At 37.9% G+C, this 19,468-nt stretch overlaps 1 protein-coding gene across 9 annotated transcripts in view; it reads left to right on the top strand.

Moving 5' to 3' along the window:
* The first annotated feature begins 1,025 nt into the window (after positions 1 to 1,025).
* ep300a (EP300 lysine acetyltransferase a) overlaps positions 1,026 to 19,468 on the top strand; it is a 31,434-nt gene continuing 12,991 nt past the window's right edge. For 2 of the 9 annotated variants that reach the window (XM_084434287.1, XM_084434289.1), the window contains exons 1-15: positions 1,026 to 1,544; positions 5,885 to 6,510; positions 10,599 to 10,775; positions 10,875 to 11,196; positions 11,314 to 11,427; positions 11,665 to 11,871; positions 12,365 to 12,470; positions 12,646 to 12,777; positions 12,957 to 13,074; positions 13,154 to 13,310; positions 16,308 to 16,373; positions 17,244 to 17,332; positions 17,465 to 17,617; positions 17,864 to 18,277; positions 18,937 to 19,164. In XM_084434287.1, coding sequence (XP_084290413.1) covers positions 1,451 to 1,544; positions 5,885 to 6,510; positions 10,599 to 10,775; positions 10,875 to 11,196; positions 11,314 to 11,427; positions 11,665 to 11,871; positions 12,365 to 12,470; positions 12,646 to 12,777; positions 12,957 to 13,074; positions 13,154 to 13,310; positions 16,308 to 16,373; positions 17,244 to 17,332; positions 17,465 to 17,617; positions 17,864 to 18,277; positions 18,937 to 19,164 — 3,003 coding nt within the window. In that variant the 5' untranslated portion in view covers positions 1,026 to 1,450. Of the gene's footprint in view, positions 1,545 to 5,884; positions 6,511 to 10,598; positions 10,776 to 10,874; positions 11,197 to 11,313; positions 11,428 to 11,664; positions 11,872 to 12,364; positions 12,471 to 12,645; positions 12,778 to 12,956; positions 13,075 to 13,153; positions 13,311 to 16,292; positions 16,374 to 17,243; positions 17,333 to 17,464; positions 17,618 to 17,863; positions 18,278 to 18,936; positions 19,165 to 19,468 lie in introns of all 9 variants that reach the window. The other 7 variants (XM_084434284.1, XM_084434288.1, XM_084434291.1 and 4 more) reach the window with 5 other exon arrangements.

The following is a 19,468-nucleotide window of genomic DNA, read 5'->3' on the forward strand; positions in this document are numbered from 1 at the left end:
GTAACATTTATTTCCTCCTACAAAGGCTGATCTAGAAAGTCATTTTCTAATACCTTACCAATGAATTAGACAATAATTTAAAATGGCAATCTGTTTATAAGAATTATATAATAATCAATAATAATTCATGTTAATGATCATATTTATTCAAACTATTTAACACAATTTAGGTATCATAGCTGTCATTCAACTGGGTACAACAACCTCAATTAAAAAAGACGAGTAGGCCTTAAATATTTGCCCCCGTGGTTTCACAGAGGCTTAAAACTAGTCCCAGACTAAAATGCATGTTTGAGCTGTTTTAACTGAAAGCAACTTGCACTGACACATCTTAAAATATGTCAGTGCCATTGTTTTGTCTCAAGATGCACACTAGTAAATTTTTTTTCTAAGGCGTGTTTATAAAAGCGACTTAAATCTCCTAATTAACTAAGGTCTAATCCTAGCTTAATCTAAGCCCTGTCTGTGAAACCGGGCCATAAAGGTTTAATATTTAATTGGCGCGTTCGTCGACTCAAGAGGGTTCTTGCGTAATGACTAAAAATGAACAAATCATTGTAAAGATTGATTGACCGATATATAGAAGACTGTTGTTACAGAATAAGGTGCTGTTTTATTTTCAACATTTCAATGCAATTCTTGAATAAGTGAATCAAATCACATGTAGGCTCATTCTTAAATCAGTTCTTGGCTTTGTTTTTTGCATATTGCCTTATATACTAATCAAAGTGGGATATTGTTGGTTATTTGTTCCTCTTTTTAAAGAAGCTTGTTTCAAGCCATTGCATCTAATAACTAAATCCTGCTAAGATCAACAATGTAAATCTAGTAGGCTATAAGATTTTAGTGACTTTTGAAATTTTCCCATTAAAACGTGAAAGGTGTATTTTCATAACAAATTTATTCTAATACGCTAATAAGTCTGTAATGAAACATTTTCAGGAACTAAAATAACAACTGGCATTTGTGAAAATTAAAATTCACTTATTGACACGATTTAACTTCCATCTGATATTGACAACCTCATCCGACTCGGTCTACAAAACACACCTCTGTTGCGAACAGACATGACAGACGAGCAAAATTATTTCAAATACATCATCGCTCAATCCTGTAACTCTTGACGGGACTAGATGAGTTCTTGTAGAGCCGCTGCGAGAGTCTTTTTTATCCTTTCTTGCCGAGCCGACTCCCCCTACCTCCTCCTCCGCTTGCAGAATTGTATAAAGAACAAAAATCGGACAGGGGAGGGGGGTTGATACGCTGAAGCTGAAATCGAGAGGCGAACCCAGGAAAGAGGAGTATTTTGTACACGGGACTTTCCCCCCCTTCGTCCCTAAAAAGGAGGGGGAAATGTCATATTTTTAAAAGCGATATTTTTAAAATCGAGGATTACGAATAGGCTTACGCGCCTATCTCTGAGGATATATATTTTAATTCGTTAAAAAATATGGCCGAGAACGTTCTGGACTCTGGCCCGCCTTCAGCCAAGAGGCCTAAACTGTCCTCCCCGGCACTATCTGCCTCAGCCAGCGATGGAAACGGTAAATATTTATTTTGTTTAATTTTCACGATACCGAGATATTTGATTCACCGATTGCTTGTTTTGTATGTACCGTTGCACTCTCAATGCGTTTAAGCGGGGAATGTTTTTTTTTCCTCTTAGTTTTGTCACAGGCTAGCAAGCTCAGGCTAGTTTGGGAAGCTAACGACGTCGTATCCGCACGAGACTTAGCTTTAGCTTGTCATTCCAGCTAGGTTAGCATTAGCAGCTAGCGCTTCTCCGATCGCTGTTGGGATTCACTCACAGCGGCAGACCAGCACACGCTGTCCCTCAGCCCCTGGGTCTGTGCTTAGTGTCAACTGGTGTAAATGTAAAACTGACGGGTGCAATGAAAAACATAATAGTTCTACGGTGGCAATAACAGTAGTTGGATTTGTTGTTTGTTTTCAGTGAAATATCAGTTTCGTTTTGGTTCTCACTTGCAAAGAGTTTGGATCACTTCTTCAATTATAATTACAATGTACTAAGTTTTATACAAAAAAATGTAACGATAACTAGACCATGGCTTCTGAAAGCTATGTCTTGACATTTCATCAATGCTCCATAATTTACTAATATCGACAGTGATTAACATGAATTAGCCTGCTAAACTGTGAGTCAATCAACTTGAAAACTTTCTGACTGCACTTAAACACGGGTGTTTTCATAAACTGCCCTTGTGCAACGAGCACAACTCATTGCGTTTTCATCAACATAATATTCTGTTCTCTTTAACGTTAATAAATGTGATTAATATTGGTTAGCTAGCTGGTCAGCTAATAACAGACTGATGCTGAAGGCCCGCACAACAACTCCCTGCCATTGTTAGCTAGATGCTTATTAACTCATTCCTCATTATTTTAAGGTCCTGAGTCTTTTTCACTGGGTTTAGATGAATTCGTGAACTCGTTTATGGAGCTTGAATTGACTTCACGATTGTGTGATTTGGAGGATACAAATGTACTTGTGTTGTGTTATAGTGAGTTCGCTTGCTGGCTCAAATAGCCCTTCGTGCGTCGGTCATTTTTTTTTTTCGAATCTTGATTTCCATTGTTCAGCCATAACAAAACTGACGAACCTGTCTCTTAAAAACAAACCATAAAACATTTAATGCTAGGCGATGCGAATTATTATCATATAGGCGTCCTGTTGTTTCTTATTAAATGTTAAAGCTTCGAGTTATTATACTTGCACGTATCTTCAAAAGCGAACTACGTTCCCTTTGTTGATGTCTCATGTTTTCAACCTTTTGTTCAAAATCGAGTTTGATCCGGTTCTGACACTAAATGGAGTTTATTAAGTTGCTCAAATGCAAATGCATCAGAGTCTTGCGTTTTTCATACACAGTAAGCTTGGCGTCAAATTGTTTTGTCTGTGGAGTGAATGTGTCGTCTCTATCAAAGCTTCTGCACTTCATTTTAAGACCAGCACAATTTCATGGGCAAATTGACCATTTTCACCTGTTTTACCAATGGCTGATTTGTTGGAGGAGACAATGCTGTATTTTTCAATAAAGTGTACACGCATGTATGTTAGGAAATTACATGCTGTTCTAGTTTAGTTTTTTTTAAACTTTTGAATGGATGCAAATGGTGATTGCAGTACTTCCTAAAAGAAGAATCTAAATAGTGACTACATGAATACTTCACATCATAATTCAGCAACATCTCTCATCTTTGTTTGGCTCCCTGTCAAACCACAGCCTGCCATTAAATGTAAGTCATTAATAGGGATGCGCCGATTTATCAGCTGATGATCAGGGCCGATTATATCCTGTCAATAAAATGGAGGCGGAATCTTGTTGAATTGTTTAACGCGACAATAATGCATTAACAGTTTAAAAAAATAGCGACGTTAAAGCAGGCTCTATTTGATCCTATGAAACATCTGTAGTTCAAGCCGATTTTTCCCTACACCAAACATTAATTGTAGAGCGTCTTCCATACAATAATCGCAAAGAGCTTTGTGCTTTTTTTTATTTTTATTGATAAGAAACAAAGTCTCAGCTTTCAAATTCTGTCCATTTTATTAGGGCTGTGCGATTAATCATGATTGTTTTTTGATTTTGGTTTCCAACGATTATGAAAACAAGATGATCAACGTAAAAAAAACAATTATTGTACCGCTGCCGCTGTCTATATTTAATGTACACAACAAAATTACTTTAAATTTTATTAGTTTATTCAATTTCTGTAGGATATTATTTATCTGAATACCACTGTTAGTACATCTTGCTGAAAAACTTAAAGGGTTAGTTCACCCAAAAATGTTGTTCCAACCCCGTAAGACTTTCGTTCATCTTCGGAACACAAATTAAGATATTTTTGATGAAATATGAGAGCTGGCTCACTTCTTCATAGGCTGCTAGGTAATCGATATCTGCCATCCCAGAAAAGTTAGTAAAGACAATGTTTAAAATAGTCCAAGTGACTACAGTGGCTCAACCTTAAGTTTATCAAGCGACGAGAATACTTTTTGTGCGCAAAAAAAAGTAATATATTGACTTTATTCAACTATTAATTTTCTTCTGTGTGGGCCTCTGAGTGAGTTCACGTAGTGTAACAGCGCAGCGCTTCTGTGTTGTACGTCAGAACGTAGGCTCTCTAATTGGCCAGCATCACACACATGACCAGCGTCGGCCAATAGTGAGCCTACGTTCTGACGTAACCTAGTATTAATTTTTGCTAAAGTATCGACAATTGTGAAATTTCACACATATTTCAAATTACTCGTATGAAATAAGACTTTGATCATATCACCCACCAATATTTGTGTTAAATAAGCGTGATTTTTAAAATTGACCAAAATAATCATGATCATGATTTTTGTCATAATTAAGCAGCCCTACATTTTATCACAAAATTCAATCAATAAATGGCGTTTTGACGCTCTTAAATGTGATGTGATCGATGTAGTGATGTGACAAGCCGCAGCGTCTATTCTTTCACTTTAATACAAGTTATACCATGAAAAAACATGCATGAACATAAAAAGATGTGTTGAAAGATACAGTACAACTTAGCGAAATGCATCATGTCTCATGTAATCGCTCAGTGTTTCAACTGTGGAAAGATGTCAATAAAACAGCTTGTGGACAATGCTGATAGAAAGTGTTCACGATGTTCTCTTTGATCTCATACTGAATGACAAATTACCATGTCAAAATTCTTCTGATGGGAGAATTGTTGGAGTCCTTTTTTATCCATCTCAGCTGCCCATGCTCTATATTCATGCTCTCGCTTAACGGCCGTTAAAACCAACAGTAACTATAAAGATGACTATAGCGATAATTATATAGTGTCCACACCAATGTATGATAACATTCTGCTTCTGATAAGTGTGCACTGCAGTTGTTGTCTGCCACCTTAAATGCTCAAGCTTTTAAAAAATCTGGTACTTTACAAATTCTGATTTGCTGTCAAGGTTTTTATTGTTCGTCTTAGTTTTCGGTATCAAATTAGGCTAATCTACGTTTTTATTTAACTGGTTTAAAAAAGCTATGAACAGTCGTAAAGAAAAAAAAGAGATGTCTAACTTGTAAGACTAGTATTAGAGATTTATGCAACCAGCCCCAGAGATGTCAAAGAGTTTGACATATTGTTCTCAGACTGACTGTGAATCTTTAGAGAGACCAGGGCCAGATTGATGAAAATCTTCAAAGAAGGAAGTTAAGAAAATTCCTTTGATAAATTCTTTGAAGGTTGTAAGAATGTATATAACTCAAATTCTTGAACAATTAAGAAGTTCTAAAATATTTCTTTGAGAACATCTTAATTTTTTTCTTAAGAAGAAAATGACAAGATTTGGTGTTAGTTGATTGAAAGGCTGGTAATGCTGAATGAAAAAACATCTCAAAGCCCTTCTTTTTGTGCTGCCTGCAGATTACCATAGTTATCATAATAAGCACGCAGACCATTTTCGTCGCAACTGGCTTGACGGGTATTAATCACTCAGCGTAGAGTGTTTTTTTTTTTTTAATGTGCCTCGTCAAGTCAAAACAGTTATTTTAAAAGAGCCTGAGCCAAACAGTTATTTGAAAAGAGCGCAAATGAACGGTCTTTTCCATTCATTTGCGCTCCGTCTTTCTTGTGCTCCCTTTAGAGTGAATGAGTCCTGTATCTGTATGTGCTGCCTCGATAGTTCTAGCTAGAATGAACGCATCAAGTTTTGGGAAATACAAAATATTCTTATTTTTTAGCTTAAGAAAAAAATGTGAAAGTAGCAGTTAAGAAGAAATGTATTCTTAAGAATGTTTCCGTGAATCCGGCCCCAGGACCAAAAATATAACATAATATTCTCCCATCATTAATCTCGCTTCTAATTTCTCATTTCCTGCTGTAGATTTTGGCTCGCTTTTTGACCTGGAGCATGACCTTCCAGATGAGCTGATCAGTTCCTCAGAGCTGAGTCTAGAAAATGGAGGGGACCTTGGCCAGTTGCATGGCAGTTTGGGTAGTGGGGGCGGGGCCATTGGAGGAGTTGTGTCCAGTGGCCAGGATGCAGCGGCCAAGCACAGGCAGCTCTCAGAACTCCTTCGGCACGGACCCGCACCTGCAGCACCGCAGCAGGGTGCGATGGGCAGCCCAGCAGGAGCCTCGATGGGGCTTTTTGGGAATTTGAAGGCTTCTCCGGGTACCCAGGGCATGGGCCCCCAAGGGCAGCAACATCTTACCCCACAACAGGCTGCCCTTATGCAACAGCAGCAGATGGCAGGGATGGGCAACATGAACAGGAATATGCTCGGACCTCAGAAAGGCAATGGACAGCAGCAGCAGCAGCCAGGAGGGCCCGTACCGCAGCAGCAAAACATGCTGGGAGCACAGATGATGAACGGATCGCCCAGAATAGGACATCACAACCCGGGCATGGGCAGCAACAGTAACCTGTTAGCAGAGGCTCTTCAGCAGCAGCAGACAGTAGGAGGCCAGGGTGGACTGAGGGCACAGCAACCTGGAGCAATGAACAAGGTAATGATGACATCATCATAATCAACACTGACCCGAAGTGTCGCACACACCTTAAAAAAATGCTTTTAATTTAGCCATGTTGGAACTATACTGTTAATTTATTAGATATGCACAATAGATCTTTATCATGTTATTAGTATTGGATGCATTTTATATATCAGCCACCACCATATTGGTATTTGCCGATATATGTTCATTTTAATGTTATTGTTTTTGGTCTGTAAATCTTTTTTACTGTAAAAGAATGTTGTGAATTCTTTGTACGCCCGTGTTTTACCGCGTTGATACGGGAAGAGCGCATCCACAACGGGAATTACGCATTCTGACTAGCAAGTAACTTAGTTCAAGTTCACTTGTGCATTTGCATCATTTTGTGCAGATATAAGTTGTATGTTTATTATTTATAAATATCTGATTGTTCTTATATAATGTATTTAATTAAGTTAAGTAACCTGCTACCAAATCACTTCAGTTTCCTGGTGATCATTCAGCTCTTCAGCTTCAGCGCTCGCAGCTCAAACAGCAATGCTGTTATTTTTAAGCAGTAATATTAATTTTAGATGTTTCTTTTGCAAAAACATTGATGCATTATTAATAATAACTAGCAGTATTTTAATTTTCTCATATTTTTGTTTAATTAAAATAATTTCATTATTTACATGCAAGTAATGATGTCCAATGACTTGTTTGCATTATTTTATTTATTTGCAAGGCAATATTTCTTTTATAAACAAAGTTGGCCATAGGAGTGTAAAATTTATTTTGAAACTTGCACTGGTTCAAACTGTATTGTATATGTTTATGTTGAAGTACTTGGGACATGGCTTTTAAAAGGTAACTCTCGCCAAAATGCAACCTAGGGTCTTTTTGGTAATCTACCCGAGGCAAACTTTTGTTTAAAAGCATAATTAGAATGGAAACGCCACTTTGACCGTATTTTCGTTTTCGTCTTCGTCAAATTGCCTTTTGAATGGGAGTGCTTGGGGCACTTCTATGAGAGCATCAAAAATCGCTATTTTTAAAACACTAAGAAGGCTCGACACAACATGAAACTTTGCCCGAAGTATCACCAGGGGCTCTACACATGAACTCGAGCATTGAGAACATTGTTTGTGTACACAGAGTTTACTAAAAAGAAAGATTTTGAACAACTCACTGTAGCTGTGTCCGCCGGCATTTTGCCAGTCAAAAATAGTCGATCTCCGAATGTGAATGAACTGACTCTGAATTTTAGTATTGCTACTCATATGAGCATCCTTTTTCAAATACAAGGTCAATATTGATTTTCACTAACTAGAAAACAACAAATTATCTGTGAATTTATATGGAACTAAGCTTTAGGAGCTTTCCATCTTTACTCTCCTCCCTGTTACGTCGCATTCGGAGATCGACTATTTTTGACTGTCAAAATGCCGGCGGACCTTTCTTTTTAGTAAACTCTGTGTACTCAAACAATGTTCTCAATGCTCGAGTTCACGTGTAGAGCCCCTGGTGATACTTCGAGCAAAGTTTCATGTTGTGTCGAGTGTTCTTAGTGTTTTAAAAATAGTGATTTTTGATGCTATCATAAGAAGTGCCCCATGCACTCCCATTCAAAAGGCAATTTGACCGAAAAACTAAAATATGGTCAAACTTGGAAGTGGCGTTTCCATTGTAATTATGCTTTTAAAGGAAAGTTTGCCTCGGGGTGATTAACAAAAAGACCCTAGGTTGCATTTTGGTGAGAGTTACCCTTTAATGGTGAGACTTTTGTTTTTGTAACCAGGCTCTCAAAAGTTATTTTAAAATTTGGATTTCAATTTATCAGCCAAAATATTGGTTATAGGCTTTCAAATATCAAGAATTATCGGTATTGGCCTAAGTTTTCAGATAGGTGCATCTGTACTTTTTAAGCAAAATAAAATGTATTTTTAGATTTTATTTGCACAAAACACTACACAAACAAATAAAAACATCTTTATGTCACTCACATGAGATCACAGCAATTAGCAAAAGATGACAATCCGACATTGCAATCAGTTCCTGATGGACAGATCAAGTCCCTAGTTCAGGTGTATTCAAACAAAGTTCCAAGAGGTTCGGTCTCTATATTTCCTTCACAGCGGAGGTCCAGATAATACTTTTTTGGAATAACTATTCCAAAAAAAGTATTATCTGGACCTCCGCTGTGAATATATTTCCTTCTGGGCCGCAGAAGGTAGTGTCAATCACAATCACAGAAAGTAGTGCTTTGTAAAAAAAATAAAAAATAAATAAATAGTCATCAAAGATGAGGATATTGGGTGCCGAGAGCCAAAGCAGTGACATCTGAGGATTAAAACAAATATATATCTACTGAAAACATACAAACAACATAGAAATCAAAATTTAGTAGTAATTTCTAAGTTTTAATGGTCTCTCCTTGCCATCTATAAATCATTTTCCCCAATTATAACATTATGATGAAATGCTCTTAAAGGGATACTCCACTTTTTTCGGAAATATGCTCATTTTACATCTCCCCCAGAGTTAAACAGTTGAGTTTTACCGTTTTAGAATCCATTCAGCCGAACTCCGGGTCTGACGGTACCACTTTTAGCATAGCTTAGCACAGATCATTGATTCTGATTAGTCCAGTAGCATTTCTTTCAAAATGACCAAAGAGTTTCAATATTTTTCCTATTTAAAACTTGACTCTTCTGTAGTTAAACCGTGTACTAAGATCGACGGAAAATGAAAAGTTGCGATTTTCTAAGCCTATATGACTAGGAACTACTCTCATTCCGGCGTAATAATCAAGGAACTGTGCGGCTGTACCATGAGTGCAGCAGGCGTAGTGATATGACGCAGCGCCTGAAAATAGGTCTAATAGGTTAAACAAACTTAGTCCCGGTCACGTTGGAAGAAGTTACTGAGCTGGGGACTATTTTTAGGCGCTGCGTCATATCACTACGCCTGCTGCACCCATGGTACAGACACACAGTTCCTTGATTATTACGCCGGAATGAGAGTAGTTCCTAGCCATATCAGCCTAGAAAATCGCAACTTTTCATTTTCCGTCGATCTTAGTACACGGTTTAACTACAGAAGAGTCAAGTTTTAAATAGGAAAAATATTGAAACTTTTTGGTCATTTTGAAAGAAATGCTACTGGACTAATCAGAATCAATGATCTGTGCTAAGCTATGCTAAAAGTGATACCGTCAGAACCGGAGTTCGGCTGAATGGATTCTAAAACGGTAAAACTCAACTGTTTAACTCTGGGGGAGATGTAAAATGAGCTTATTTCCGAAAAAAGTGGAGTATCCCTTTAACATGCTGATAAATAGGCCTAATGATAAATGTATAATGATAAATAGAAATGGTAAAATGGTTCTACAGGTGACATTTTATCTCACATTCCGGTTGGACCAAACCGGGGTCTGGAACCGGTCAAATGAACAATTCCTTTCAACCTATTTCATTTTTTTTGGCAAACAGAGCGCTGCACAATATAGGTTTACGGTAAAAAACAAAAAAGTTTGATATGATATACCTTAAATGTTTTAAGAAATTGTATTATTGTTGTTATTCTTTTGAGAAGTACATTCTTCTGTACAATAGTTATATTTCTATAATATATAATTTCTTCAAGTTACACCAACCTTTGTTATGGTGGGTTGTAGTTAAGACCTTTGAATTGCTTTGTGTATCTGACAATATAGCTTTATCAAATGCGATGGTGAAATGCTGAAAAGTAACGTTTCAGAGCAGCTCTGGAGATGAAGTTCATATAAAGCATCCTCATATAGAAAGACAGCAACACCACAAGTGTCACGTGCACTTAAGTATCACACAAAGAGCGAAGACGTGCTGAACATGCATACTTCATATTTCAGTAGCGGTTTAATATTAACAGAGACTAGTTCATATCACAATTTGATTAAGTTTACAGCCCTACTCTTGAGTTATTCATTCAAATTTTGCTAAATGATGTGACCTCCATGGAAGTAACTACCATTTGTATGACTGGATTCCGCAATTCTATCAGTGTTTTCTCTACTACTTTCATCCAGAGGTTTTTCTTTTCTTGGAAAAGTGTTGTTATCTCCCTCTGTCTGTGTGTTTCAGATGGGGATGAATGCAGGTTCAGGCCCCTATGGAGGCCCATATGGTCAGCCTGCCAGTCAGGGTCTTGGTGTTGCAGGGCTGGCCCCTCAGCTCCAGAACAAAGTAGGTCTGTCCAACAGTCCGGCCCAGTTTAACCTGGACAAGAAACCTCAGCCTATGCAGGGCATACCTGGCATGGTTTGTATTCGTTCAGAGCCTTATATGCAGACATTAGACTTGTTCCTTTTAAAGCAATCACAAGATATCTTAATGTTTGTTAATTTGGGATTTCCACAGCAGGCTTCTCCGCTTTCCCCAGCGGGCGCTGCCGGAGGTGCGGGATCAGGCGGCATGGTGCCTAACGCCCAAGGAACTCTCGGCCCCGGATCGGGTGCATCAGCCGTGTCTGCAGCATCAGTGGGAGGTGTTCCTCCAGCGGCCGATCCTGAAAAGCGCAAACTCATACAGCAGCAGCTGGTGCTTTTGCTCCATGCCCACAAGTGCCAGCGGAGGGAGCAGGCCAACGGGGAAGTACGGCAGTGTAACCTGCCTCACTGTCGCACCATGAAGAACGTCCTCAATCACATGACGCACTGCCAGGCTGGCAAATCTTGCCAAGGTGAGTGTTTAAACTGCACAGAACTGAAACAACGCGACACTTTTGTTTCTGTTGTTCTGCCTATTTAAACAACATGGCACTTACTAATATTGGGTTTGTGTTTTTATTGCTTTTTAGTGGCGCACTGTGCCTCTTCCAGACAGATAATCTCTCACTGGAAGAACTGCACGCGGCATGACTGCCCTGTATGTCTACCTTTGAAAAATGCGGGAGACAAGAGGAATCAACAGAGTGAGTGTTTGTATAGATTCACAACATGCTGTCACATACATCTCAACCCATCTCACTTTTTCAAACATAGAAAATTACTTTGTAACTTTGTAGTGTCATTGCTGTTAGAATATTTTCATTGTCCTTAATGTAGCAGAATTGGACATTGCAACAGTTTTATTACTATTTTCAAATTCCAGCTCTATGGTAACTGTCTCTTTTTTCCGGTTTATTTCTGCTTTCTTTACATGGCTTCAGCTCTGCTAGGCACTGGAAGTGTGGGGTTAAGTTCTTCTTTGGGTAGTGTAACTGGTGGTTCGCCCAGTGCCCCCAATCTCAATACCCAAAGTCAGATAGACCCCAGCTCCATCGAAAGGGCTTACGCGGCCCTGGGTCTCACATACCAGGGAAACCAGGCTTCCCCTCAGCCTGTCCAACAAACACAACGGGCAATGAACACCATGGGTAATGACAGAGGCTTCGGATTTTATTTGAACTATGAGTTTGGGGTCTTTTTTTTAAGAAATTAATATTTCTTTATTAAGCAAGGACACATTGATCAAAAGTGAAAGTTAAGACATTTTATAAAATTGCAAACGTCTGTTTCAAATAAATGCTGTGCTTTTGAACCTTCTATTCATGAAAATATTTAGCAGCACAACCATTTTCAACATTTGATAATAAGAAATAGTTCAATCAAATCATAGTAATATTAGATTTATTTCTGAAGAATCTCTTGACACTGAAGACTGGAGTAATGGCTGCTGAAAATTAAAATGTAAAATTGATGAACAGTTATTTTAAATTGTGATATTTATTTCACAATATTACAGTTTTTTTTTTAATCAAATAATGCCTTGGTGAGCTTGAGAGACTTCTTTTTAAAATATAAAATATTACCTACCATTTTTTATTAGACTTGTAGTGGTGTCTCTTCTCATGACCTTTCTTGTTACAGGAGCGAATTCCATGGGCGTAAATGGGGCCGTGGGTGGTCAGTCTCAGAATCAGCAATCTAACCTTCTCCAGGATACAATGCTGCATCTGAACATGAACTCACAGAGGTAAACAAACCCTTTGGTACATCTCACGTAACTAGTCACCATTCTATCCTCTGTGTTCACAGGGTCTTAAAATCTCACAGTAACACTAATCCGCTGCAGCAGGCGTCTGTCAGTTTTAATAAGTTCATATTCAAACATAGAGTGGTCCTTATTTGTTTCTATCACCTTTCACCAGTCTGATGAATGACAGTGCTGTGGGCGGTGTGGGGTGTATGCCTATGGCCAACCCAGCTGCCAGTGCTGGCATGAGGAAGAATTGGCACGAGGACATAACCCAGGATCTACGCAACCACCTGGTCCACAAACTGTAAGTTGTACACTGGTTTGAAAATTATGAAAGAAGTTACAGTAACATTTGTCTTTTTTATTAGTCACCTTTTATAGTGGAAGATCTTTAAAACAAGTACTTAATTAGTTATTTATTCATTATAACCACCGACCAAGGCTTTTGATTAATATTTCATTACTGTTGTCCCCTTTCTTCAGAGTCCAAGCCATTTTTCCCACCCCAGACCCAGCTGCACTGAAGGACCGGCGGATGGAGAATCTAGTGGCCTATGCGCGTAAAGTCGAGGGGGATATGTATGAGTCTGCTAACAGCAGGGTGAGTCTATTGTCTTGTCTGTTAATGATTTGTCTTTTATCATAATCACTGGTTTATAAGTCACTATCACACTTCTCAGGCGGAGTATTATCACCTGCTGGCGGAGAAGATCTATAAGATCCAAAAGGAACTGGAAGAGAAGCGAAGGACACGGTTACAGAAGCAGGGCATGATGCCTACTCAGCAAGGGCCCACTGGGATTGGTCAGCCAGGGCCACCCACAGGACTGCCTACTAGTGAGTACTCGTCTACGAAAGTTGCCCCCCCTATAGTGGAGCTATAACCATAGATTTTAGTTATGGGGTGGACGTATCACAGCTCCTTTTCGCAAGTAGCAGTTCCAGAGGAGATTACAAGAAAAATACCATTAATACCATTTAAAAAATCGAATTCACATAACCAAGTTTAGTAATCAAAACCCTATGTAAGCATTCGTTGTCTAGAACGAATTCAAACAGAACAGTAAATAGCTGTGTTTCCACTGTCGGGCCAAAAGCGAGTGTGCTAGTGCGTGCCAGGGCCAGTTGCATTTCCACTGTCACTTCCGGGGCTTGATCGAGCTTCATCTGTGTTTCCTCGTGGTCAACGGCCAGGGGTTTTTGGCCAGCCGAATACCTTGGTCCAAGCTGGGGCTTGAGGACTGGTTTACCTCAAAAGAAGGTCAATACCACTCTTCATTTCCCATGTTATGATATCAGGCTACTAGCAACCTTCAACATTTAAAATAATTTTCAGCTAAACTCACTTTCAGACACCAGCGAGTGTTTGAAATAACTTCCTTGTGATCTGATGGGGATTCTGATCACTGTGTGAGGCAGAATATATTTATATGCGATGCTAAAGGCTACTTATGCTAACCATTGCGATAATAAATACACATAGGTTTATGGTAAATACCAGAGACTGCTTGAAGAACGTAGACTAATCATCATATATGATTATAATTGTGTATTTATTTGGTTTCATGTTTTATCTGTCTCTTCCCTGTGCTTTTGTTGATACCCGGACTAATGCATCCTCATTCTCATGCATCCGCATCTGTTTAACTCGTATAACTCATAACTCCTGTTTTCTTCTCTGTTGATCTGACTGAAAGGATAACAGTTATAGGGAGATGGCAGGGATCGCTCAAACCTCCTCAGATCACATAATTTTGTGGAAAATTAATAGAAATGCTCACTCTTTCTAAAGAAATGTAATGTAAACATATATTTTATCAATATTTTTCTAAATGTGTGAGCCTTTGGACTTAAGGCCTTAATGGAGTTGTTTTGTGCATTCTTGTGATCACAAATAAATGGAAGCAGGTGCAACCAAATAGGTATGTGTTCTCTTTTTATGTGAAATGGTAAATAGCATGATTCAGAATGATTGATGTCCACTCCTGACTCAAATTAATAAACTACTTTCACTGTAAAAAGTGTTTTATTGCAAAACATGGTCAAATCTCGATGTTGGAATCTTACGTCTTCAAGCAAAAACCAAACTTTCACTTCTGCCAGGTTTCAGGTGGTGAAATGGTGGGGTTGTGTGACGTTGTTCTATGGAGGCATGTTAAGGGCGGATTTTAGGGAAGCGCTGTTGGAATACTGGCCCGACTGGAAAAGCAACTTGATTTTGGTCTCGGTGCTTGAGGTCCAAGACTATTGGCAAGTCGTTATCCCTGGTTCACGCTGCCTCGACAGTGGAAAAGCGGCTTATGTCAAAATTGTAATAGATCTCTGCTTTTTCATGGGCTGTGTGCAGACTTTATAATGCAGCAGGCTACTAATACCTCAAACTTCATTATAAATTAAATCTTAATAACTATAATGTTATTTTCTCCTTGCAATAAAATAAACTATAGAAAATGTGAATTATTTAGGCTACACATTTAGTTGTAGACTTTGTCAATGTTGTGACCACATTTAATATTTGTCACAAATAAAAACGTTTGAAATGTACATTTAATTAGAAAAAACTTTCCAATGCTTTATTCTTTATTTTTATTAGTAGTGTTTATTTTAATTGATGCTTAATGACAACTTAAATATAAACTTATTTGCTAAATATTTACTTAACTGATGTTGAAAGACAGTGTTTATGCTGTACCATTCTTAGTGACATTTAGAAATGATACATTATTTGACAGATATTATTGTCAAAATAATGGCTAATTGCAACATTACAATACATTTTCTACATTCCATTAGAGACTGTTGCGCTGTACCACAGCTGACAAAACCTTCTGAAGGAGCTCAATGTATCTGTTGCGAGCAGTTTTTGTCAGGCGATCGCACAAGAAAGACACAATGGCTTGAAGAAGCTTGTCTTTAAACCTCTAAGTTATTGTTTTGTGAGTCAAATTTCAAAATAGATCTGTGCATTAAACAAATTGGTGTTGGGTGAATATGTTTAGTGTAGATTTAGTATAGCCTCTAATTACTGTCAACTTAGAACAAAAATGTTTAGATACATTTATCTGACGTGAGCATGTTGCATTCCTTATGTGAATGATAAATAATATATCAGTTCAATCTGTATATTTGTTTTAATAATTGTAATTTTAATAATTTAATAATCTCAGTTAATAAGAAGCTGGAGTAGGCTACTTGGAGGTTAATCATTAAGTTTAAGATTAAATTAATCATAAATAAATAGTATTGCTTTAAATACAGTAGTCAACATTTGAAGTGGATCAAAACCTTTCATCAAAGTTATACATGAATTGTGAACTTTTTTGATCCACTTCAAATGTTGACTTATGTATACATTTTTTTTTTTTTTTTTTTTTTTTTTTTTTATTGAAGATGCTAAAACTGAAATTCGGTTGAAAACAGAAAATGATATAAAAAATAAAACTAATTTAAAGAACCAATACTATAACATTGGTTAAGTTTACATAAAGTCTTGGAAAAGTTTTTTTAGGCTACTTATTTATTACAGCTTTGCATATAGAGTTTAGTGTTTGTATTCCTTGTGCTTTGATGCAAAATGAGGAAAACCGAATCTTATTCTTATTCTTAGTGCATTTTGAAAATTTGTATTGCTAAAGAAACTGAAGTGTTGCTGCATACAATTAAAAAATAGTACAAAGTAAGACGTTTTTTGTCTCCCTTACTGACGAGCCTTTTGATTGTTTCCTACCCAAACTTCCGACCCTAATAGAACACGTCAACAGAACAAAAAAACTGCGATTAAGTGATTTCATAGACTTTACTTGTTTATTTTTTCTTTTGCTCCTCCACCTGTAGATGGTCCTCTCTCAGATCATTCGATGGTGCGGCCTGCTGGTCCTAACCAGATGATGAACAGGACTGGTGTGTATATCTCACATAGGCACACACACACACACACACACACACACACACACACACACACACACACACACACACACACACACACACATATATATATTTATATATAGTACATATGAAAGCGCTATAAAAATGCCTCATTCATTCATTCATATATATATATATACTATAGCATGGGACACAAATATGGAATGTCAATTTACGCGCAATGTAAATGCTGACTAATAGATTATAATAGACCAATATATGGTAATAGACCAATATATTGCTATTCTTGTTATGGTGAAGCCGTTGCTCATTAGGCCTACATCTGCATGTTACTAGAACACACACTCATTTCAGATACTCAATGATTTGATTGTTAATTGTCCCTCTGACAGTAAAATTAAAATGTTTGACTGCAAATCCATTAAAATAATTTACAACAACTGCAAACAACTAATGAATTGTGATTTTTATCGCAACATGTTTATTATGATGCATAGATCTCAATTTGAACAGTGAAAAGTAATATACAGACATCGTGCAACAAGAATGTGCATAGGTCTGATCTACTGTCTTAACATAATATAACTTGAACATAACTTGGTTAGTTTCTATTAATATCGAAGGCTATATGCTTAATATGTAGATCTGTTTGACACATTTTGTATCGGGGGTCCCTGCTCCTTGTCTCTATTGCATAAGGGATCAATGCCCTGAAAAACGTTGAAGACCCCTGTTTTACTGTATTTTTTTATCAAATAAATTCAGCCTTGGTGAGCATAGAATACTTCTTTCAAAAACATTTAAAAATCTTACCGCCTCCAAATTTTGAATGGTAGTGTATATGTACATATGTATTAAGTCTCTCTTCTGCTCTGTGCTTTGCAGGCATGAATCCGTTTGGGAATCATATGGGAATGCAGTCCATGGGCCAGAGATCTACACCTCCTCTTCCACTCAACACGACTCTTAACCAGGTTTTTACTGTGACTAGAAATGATAGCTTTTGTTCTTTTGTTATTTATTACTCCATAGTAGTTCCGTGGAAGATTGTTTTTAAGTGTGCACAAAATATTTCTTCTAAATGCTGAATGTTTTGACTGTTTTAGGGAAGCATGGGCACAGGGAGGATGCCACAACCGAATGTTTCACAGATGCAAAATCAGTACATGCAACCTGGACAGTTTCAAGGTTCAAGTCCTGTTCTTGGTCCTGGATCTGTTGACATGGCACACCAAGGAAATGATGGCGCTATGACTCAAGTAAGAGAGTGTAGATTTTGTCTGAGTTGTATTACTTTGACTTCATCCTATCTGTAATAATAATCATGTTTTTAATGTACCATCAAATTATGAATTCTTATTGCTATCTGTTGTTTATTTTTTTGTCTACATGTGGTACTGGTTTTTGTCATTAAATGTTCTAGAGCTGTAATGCATCATGTATGATATTAGTTCAGAACTGCTTCATGAATGCATTCTCAATGTTTGCTCTTTTTCATTTGACAGCAGGGGCAAATGCCTACTTTATCATCTTTACCGGTCGGCAGTCCTTTAGCCCAACCTGGGTCTGCTGGAGGGGCAGGCAGCGGGTCCTCGGGTCCCAACAGCATAAGTGGGGTTCCTCCAGCATCCACCCCAACACAGTCCATCAACCTCCCCCACTGCCCGCCCGTCCACCAGAATTCTCCTTCCCCAGCACATAGCCGTACACCCACGCCCACTCCGCGCTCCCAGACACCCCAGCCCCATACACCCGGTCTACCCCAGTTAGCCCCGACCGGCAGTCAGCAGCAGTTACATCCGTCCAGCAGTTCTGACAATGCCATGCAACCACAGCAGCAGACATTAGGAGGAACTCCTCCCGCTGCTTCTCAAAGTGGCCTCTCCACACCAAATGCCAGCCAGCATCCCCGCACTCCAGTGAGTACTATTGCTCTGTATACAACAAAAATATAAATGCACACGTAGAATGGTCCTAAATGTAAACGCACAATCATTTCTGAGATGCTCCTATGAGGGATTTATAAAGCATGATCCATATTTCAATATTACAATATTCTAGAGTACATCCCGCTTTATAAATTGCAGTTCATCTTCAACTCCACCTATATGTGTATATACACACATGTTGTTAATTTACTCATAGAATAATAATAATGCATATTGTTATTGTCTAATCATCTTTACATTTTAATAAACGTTGGATTATTTTAATTACTCAAATATCTGAGCACAAAAAGTCGGTACACATGCTCTTCAGTTGGTGTATGCAAAAGAACATTTTCACGTCACTTTTTGCCTGTTATAAATCCTAATTTGTTCCTCACTTTTGACAGGATGAGATCCATGGAATTTAGGATCAAATCCAATGCATGTAAATTGTAAAAATTGATTCACAAATCTAAAAGGTTTCAAAGATGTTCTTATTAATGCTGATCGTATTTACTTAGACTGTATTGCGTTTTCACTTTTGGTCTTAGATTTTGGATCCTTAATTACACTTAATATTTAACTATAACTATACACTTAACTATATGCTTAATTACCTTTTTGACTGTTTTTGTCTTTTCTTTTTTCAGTTGTCTCATAAGGGTTCTCTGCCAGTGGACGGCCAGGCTGCTACCCCTGCCTCCGTCAGCAGTGCAGATGGATCATTTCAGCAGGGTGCTTCAGACTCCACAACCCCCTTTGAGCCTAAGGTGGAGGTCAAGCAGGAGGAGGATGAGGATGAGGATGAGGATGAAGAAGCCATGGTGGGAGGAAGAACTGGAAAGCAGGAAGACATTAAATCTGAGGAAAAGCCTGAGGTAAGATCCAGAAGTTGTATTTTCAGTAAATAAGAATTAAAGTCTGAATGGTGTTGATTATCTGACAGTCAGACATGTTGTTATTAGTAACAGGGCTCAACAATAACGGAACAGAAAAAAAACAGATGAGAAAGAAAACACATGTGTAACAGTATATTGTATCCGTGCATTTTGGTCTTAAAGTAACAGCAGCCTAATATTCCTGCTGCTGTCTCTCATTAATGTTAATCAAACAAAAAATCACTCTGATCTTGACTAAACAACATTTGTAGCTTTAACAAGGATTAATCTATATTTAATTTCT

Source organism: Rutilus rutilus, assembly GCF_951802725.1.
Source record: "Rutilus rutilus genome assembly, chromosome: 16".
Taxonomy (NCBI): Eukaryota; Metazoa; Chordata; class Actinopteri; order Cypriniformes; family Leuciscidae; genus Rutilus; species Rutilus rutilus.